The 6,000-nt window shown below is 39.3% G+C and overlaps 1 protein-coding gene across 1 annotated transcript; it reads right to left on the bottom strand.

The window, feature by feature from the left end:
* Window positions 1-4,619: 4,619 nt before the first annotated feature.
* On the bottom strand, window positions 4,620-5,626 carry LOC146391670 (C-C motif chemokine 3-like). Its single transcript, XM_084924619.1, has 3 exons — window positions 5,437-5,626; window positions 5,242-5,353; window positions 4,620-4,931 (listed from the first exon to the last, which is right to left on the bottom strand). The coding sequence occupies exons 1-3, from the start codon at window positions 5,504-5,506 to the stop codon at window positions 4,838-4,840; spliced, it is 276 nt and encodes a 91-aa protein (XP_084780745.1). The 5' UTR covers window positions 5,507-5,626; the 3' UTR covers window positions 4,620-4,837.
* Window positions 5,627-6,000: the final 374 nt, after the last annotated feature.

Here is a 6,000-nt window from a genome sequence, read left to right as displayed (position 1 = left end):
ACAGTTCACCCTGCCCGGGATAGGGTCACTGGGGCCCTGCTCTGGAGCCAGGCCTGGGGAGGGTGCCCGCGGGCGAGTGTCTGGTGGCCAGGTCTTAGTCCATTGGGCCCGTCCGATCACAGCCCGAAAAAGTGACATGGGCCCATCATCCTGTAGACCAACCAACCCCACGGCTTGGGCTCTGGAACCAGTCCCCTGGAGAGGGCTTGGACTCTGTCTCAGTCTAGTTGTCCCTGGTGAGAGGCGGGCTGGAGTGGGTATCCTAGTATCCCCTCAGCTTGCTGCCTGTACGTGGTGAAGAGAGAGCTGAGTGTAAAAGCAAAGCTTTCAATTTACCGGTCGATCTACGTCCCTCCCTACCCTCACCTATGGGTATGAGATGTGGGTAGGGACTAAATCCTTGGCTCCTCTGTGAGGTGTACCGGGCACGTCCCACCAGGAGGAGGCCCCGGGAGAGACCAAGACCACTGGAGGGATTATATCTCTTGGCTGGCCTGGGAACGCCTTGGTGTTCCCCTGGGCAAGCTGGAGGAGATGGCAGTAAATGGACTGGTTCTTAACAGTGCTTTTCTACTCTTCTGAGCACTCAAAGCGCTTTACACAACTTGTGCATTCACCCATTCACACCCATTCGCACAAACACATTTCCTCAGTGCTTTCTAACTAACATTCACACAATTCAATTCAATTTTATTTATATAGCGCCAAATCACAACAAAAGTTACCTCAAGGTGCTTTATATTGTACAGTATATCCTATAATAATAGATACAGATAATAGATATCTATGTTTTTAGATATAAATAGTGAAACCAGCATTACCAGAAGGATATCTCATATGTTGATCTCCTCAGTAAGGAGTGTTTGGTTGTTGTGTCACTGTAACATCACGAGCTGCAGAGCTGCTGCGAGAAACTGAATGACTTGAATGACCTTATGTCCATAAGTTTACAACCCAACTATATCTTCTGTGGGTATTTAAATATTTAAGGAGAAAATAAGAATTAATTTCTTTCAGGTTCCAATGTAAAATAAGTAATCTATATAATATATCAGGCATTACCCCTTTTTGCTTCTGTTTTGGTTGAAAAAAAAAATGCTGAAATAGGAAAGAAATGATCAGACTATCAGAAAAGAAGGAGCATGTGCCTCTGTCTGCTATCATCTGGCCAAACCATGGTCACACTGCCACCTGCTGGGACAAAGATGTTACGACAGCTACAGGATTGTTTAGAAAATAGATAGGCCTATTTAGTTGAAATGAATTATTTTAGGGCATTTTCAAATGAAAGTATTTCAATATGTAGTAAAATGATGTATAAATTATTTTTTTTTAAGTATAAATTATTTCACACAAACTTGATCACATATTAATATAAATGAAAGTCAAATCTCCAAAAACCGGTGAACCCCAAATCAACTGTGTAGTATATTCATTTCATAATTTTTCAGCACTAACCCATACTATTTTACAAGGACATGGTTTCTTTATATATATTCTAATCTTAAGCACTTAAAGTGTTCATAACACATTCATTCAATGCTTCAAACATGGGGGCTAGGTGACGTGTACTGTCTTACCCACGGGCCTGGGACTGATCCACTGATTTTCTGAATATTGGATACATGCCCCTCTTTCAGAGCCATAAACATTACAGGGTGTATAACCCACTTAATAGATAATTAAATAATAATAATAATAATTTTCTTAGCAAGATATTTAGTCATGGTTGTAGGTGCACCCAGGAGAGCACGCCATGTCATCACAGAGCCTCGGTTTATTTTAACATAAATGTAGCAATTTCAAATTTGACCTGATGATGGCAGTGATTTTTCACACCTACACTGCCAAAAGCCAGTTAGTTAGACAGAAGTGTGTATGTTTGCCTTATTTTCACACTTACTGTCAAATTTGGTAGAGAACGACTCTGTTTACCTGCAGCCCTGATCATAGGCTCTGAAAATGGATTTGTATAAAAACTCTCAGTCATTCCAATATTTTTCTCAGCTCCACTAAAACAAGATGTAAGTCTGCACTATAATCACATCTTGGCAAACATCTTGACAAAAAGGAACGAGGATGAAAAGATAATCTCGCAATGGTCAACACACAGTAGTTTATTCCCTTATTTACTAGGACTCAAAGTTTTAGTCTAACCTTTGACCTTTGTGAGGAGTTGTGCTTTCTGAGTGCTCTTGTTATTTTTAAAGTGTTATTGACCTACAGATCTCCAGGCTTTCTGAAGGTCTTTCAGAATTTATCTTTGGCTGCTTTTTCACTTACTTCAGTCCAGTCCTTGTGCCTGAGCATTTTCCTGTTTGTTAAATCACCTAACACTGACCTCTGTATCGTTTAAGCATTAAAAATGTGCTTAACTCAAAGGATGAATCATCACTGTGGAGGACAAAAGAAAATTCCAGATTACATAAGAAGTGGGTCAGATCATATCATATATCAGTGTGGAGGATGTCAGGAGAGAGGTGCAGCGTCTACAGACATCCGTGAAACACAGTGGATCCTTGATTATGGTCGGAGGCTTAATTTCAGCCAGTGCTGTTGGAATCTTGTCAAAATTGATGGCATTATCAGTGCAGAATACCATGTGATGCATCATGCAATAACATCTGGGGTGGTTCCATAGTGTAGTGGTTTATACATTTACCAAACGAGCAAAATATTGCTGGTTCAATCCCTTAAGGAGTCACGAATCCCTTTATGGCCATGTCAGGACGATCTGGTGCAAAAGCTTGCCAAGTCTAATATGCAGAGCTACCTGTTGTGGTAACCCCTTGTGAATAAGGGAGTAATTGAATTTAGCTCCCACTATGCAATACCTAGGAAGTGTTTAATCGGCAAGTACTTCAATTTTGAGCAGAGCAATGATCCCAGACACACTGCCAATGCAGCAAACATACACCTGGATAAAAATGTAGTCATGGATCGGCCTCCCCAATGACCAGATCCAAGTCTGGGATCATTCTGAGATAATCTTGACACAGAAACAAAAGGTAGCCAATATCCAAAGAAGGGCTTTGGAATGTCCTTTAAGAATTCTTGAGAATCGTTTCCAAAGAATACTTAAATATATTACGAAAAAATTGCCTAAGAGGGTTCAGGTTGTTGAAGAATAATGATGATCATCTTAAATATTGACTTTAAAGGTGAAGAGAAGTGTACAAACTAGAATTTTATTTAAATGTATGTTTGCACATTTTCATCATTGCACTTTTTTTTTCTCATTTTTGTGGCAAAGTATACAGAAAGAAAGGTTGGCTCAAGACTTTTGGACGTTATTGTAAATCCAATTAATGGCTGCAAGAGAAATTAGGAACAGAAGAGGAAAGAGTTGTATGGATGTATTTTGATCACTGATGAATGTTCTAATCTTCGGCCATAACATCATTTAGCAATTTGCAACACCAAGCACAAGACTGTGCCTAATTACTCTGCTGGTTAATTTGTGTTAAAAAAAAAAAAAACCCAAACCAAAACAAAAACAACTTTTACTTTTAGATACTGGATGCTACATTGTTTTCTGTATGTCCATGGAAATATTTATACTGATATAAAAGAAAAAGAAATCTATTGTACAAGAGTTATAGGTCTAACACAGAGTGCTGGGCCATTTCCTTTAATATAACTTCTCTAATATCTCTGACAAACTACATAAAGACTCAAAACAGAACTCACAGAAGGAAGTAGTTGTTCTTTGTTTGGGTTTTTTGTTGTTGTTTTTTACTTAAAGTTAGAGTTACCTGATATGTTGTCAGTAGCGAGTTCATCAACAGGCAAGCATTCAATAAAGCTCAACAAGTTCAGAGACCAGCAGACAGAGTAGCATTAACTAAGGTGTCCTCTAGCCAGTAGCTCAGGAAGTCTGTCCCAGCTGACAGTGGGCAACAGTAGAGGTGAAGTTTGGACAGGAAACCAGTTAATCACGAGCAATTTGTAAAAGCAGTGGTAGTTAAGAAGAAAAAGACAGAACTGGGCCAGAAAATTATTATTATTGAAGAGTCAATTATTTATTTTTAATTCCAAATGAAATTCCAATGATAGCTCAACCATAAGACTCTTTTAGTTGGTGCATCGAGGGAAAGCCAAACATTTATATACAGTTACAAATCAGTTATGGTAAATGGCCTGTATTTATATAGCGCTTTACTAGTCCCTAAGGACCCCAAAGCGCTTTACATATCCAGTCATCCACCCATTCACACACACATTCACACACTGGTGATGGCAAGCTACATTGTAGCCACAGCCACCCTGGGGCGCACTGATAGAGGCGAGGCTGCCGGACACTGGCGCCACCGGGCCCTCTGACCACCACCAGTAGGCAACGGGTGAAGTGTCTTGCCCAAGGACACAACGACCGAGACTGTCCAAGCCGGGGCTCAAACCGGCAACCTTCCGATTACAAGGCGAACTCCCAACTCTTGAGCCACGATCGCCCGAGTTGCATATATAACTCATAGATTGTGTTTAAATTAATTGTACTTTCAGAATCGACCATATGTTATTTATTTTAAAAGTGTTATTTCACACAGTATGTAAGGAAGACTTGGCAACTCGTAAAGCTTAGAAGAAATGAAGAAGAGACAAGAAAAAGTTTCACACGCTTGTATTTTTGTGGTGTTTATTTTGGAGGATAACACATAACACAAAGCAAAGAGACATTACACAATCAAAGGACTTTTCAGTGGATTGCTTCAGGCTAATAACTAGCTTTGGATCAGTTGAGACAGAGTTGCACTAATTACAAAAATCATAAAGGTACATTGGATATGATATTATCAGATAAAGCAGAACAAAATGAAATGATGAGCAGGCAGCTGGTTTAAAAAGTGCTCTCGTCCAGCGTTTTCATGATGCTATCGACCCAGGAGAGAGACGGATCCATACAGACTGAACGAGCCTTTTTGGTAACGAAGCTGAAACAAAGAGGTAGAAATGCTGCTGTTATTGTGTGTTGTTGTTTTTTTAAACAAAAAAGCAAAAATAACTAATAGCTACAAAGAAACACGGCTACAGGGTAATATTAGGAGACAAAACTAAAAGAACAAATATGAGTTCAAATAAAAAGTAAATGTAGAAGATGTCCTGTGTAAAATTAAAAAAAAAATGAAAATGTCCAAAAACTGTCCAGTTACAATGGTCATACTGGATATTTTTCATTACAGTAATTTCAGTTATTGTGTTAAACATTATGAAAACAAAATAAACCCAGATTTCTTCACTTACATGGCGGCAGGCTTTGGGCATCGGTGATCAGTCATGTAATACGACTCCACGAGGCTTGCTCTAATTCTTCTTGGGTACAACTTGAAGCAGCAGTTGTCGGGACCATTTCCAGCTGAGGAAAAAGCATTAGAACATGTTTCATTAGACTTACTCAAAAAACCTCTCTAATAATGATGACATTAAAGGTAATCTTACTAGTGCAGTTAACTGCAGACAACAAAGCAGCTCCAAGGATGCACAGCAAAAGGATGTGAGTGGTCTTCATTATGATTCCTCAGGAGTTGATGATGATGAAGAAGATTAAGACAACAGCTGTTCTTGAGACGCAAGCAAGGGCTTCTAAATAATAGGTGGTGTGCTGTTACATTTATCAAGATCAATATTTTGAAAAAAAAAAAAAAAAAAAAGGTGCATATGGTGTCATTGGTGTGAAAGAGGGAGGGTGGTTGTGGTTTCAAAAGGTGCTGAAAATGCCTCTGACAGAACTTTCCACTCGGCTACATTGAGAGGAAATGAAGCTGTGGTTTAGCCCAGAGATGCAGCTCAAAGCATGACACTGTTAACAAAACCAACTTGTACAGCCCCCCCCCCCCAAAAGTTTTAAAAAAATATATGTCACAAAATATAATGACCACAAAAACACTAGAAAAACAATGCCCCCGAACATCACTGTTGGCTATTTCTAATGTAATGAGACTGTGCTGGCCAGAGTAACATTTCAAAATCAACAAATCTATTTGAACAATGTGTGTTATCATT

The sequence above is a fragment of the Perissodus microlepis genome, chromosome 3, assembly GCF_051167445.1.
Source record: "Perissodus microlepis isolate ML-2025 ecotype Zambia chromosome 3, ASM5116744v1, whole genome shotgun sequence".
NCBI classification, from domain to species: domain Eukaryota; kingdom Metazoa; phylum Chordata; class Actinopteri; order Cichliformes; family Cichlidae; genus Perissodus; species Perissodus microlepis.
This window is presented reverse-complemented; position numbering and strand designations above follow the sequence as displayed.

Excerpts from the sequence above, each read along its gene's own strand:
- LOC146391670 (XM_084924619.1), bottom strand. The coding sequence starts at position 5,506 with ATGAAGACCACTCACATCCTTTTGCTGTGCATCCTTGGAGCTGCTTTG. Across the intron at positions 5,354-5,436 it reads GTCTGCAGTTAACTGCACTA|CTGGAAATGGTCCCGACAAC; the intron begins GTAAGATTACCT and ends CTTTTTCCTCAG. Across the intron at positions 4,932-5,241 it reads TGCCCAAAGCCTGCCGCCAT|CTTCGTTACCAAAAAGGCTC; the intron begins GTAAGTGAAGAA and ends TCTTTGTTTCAG.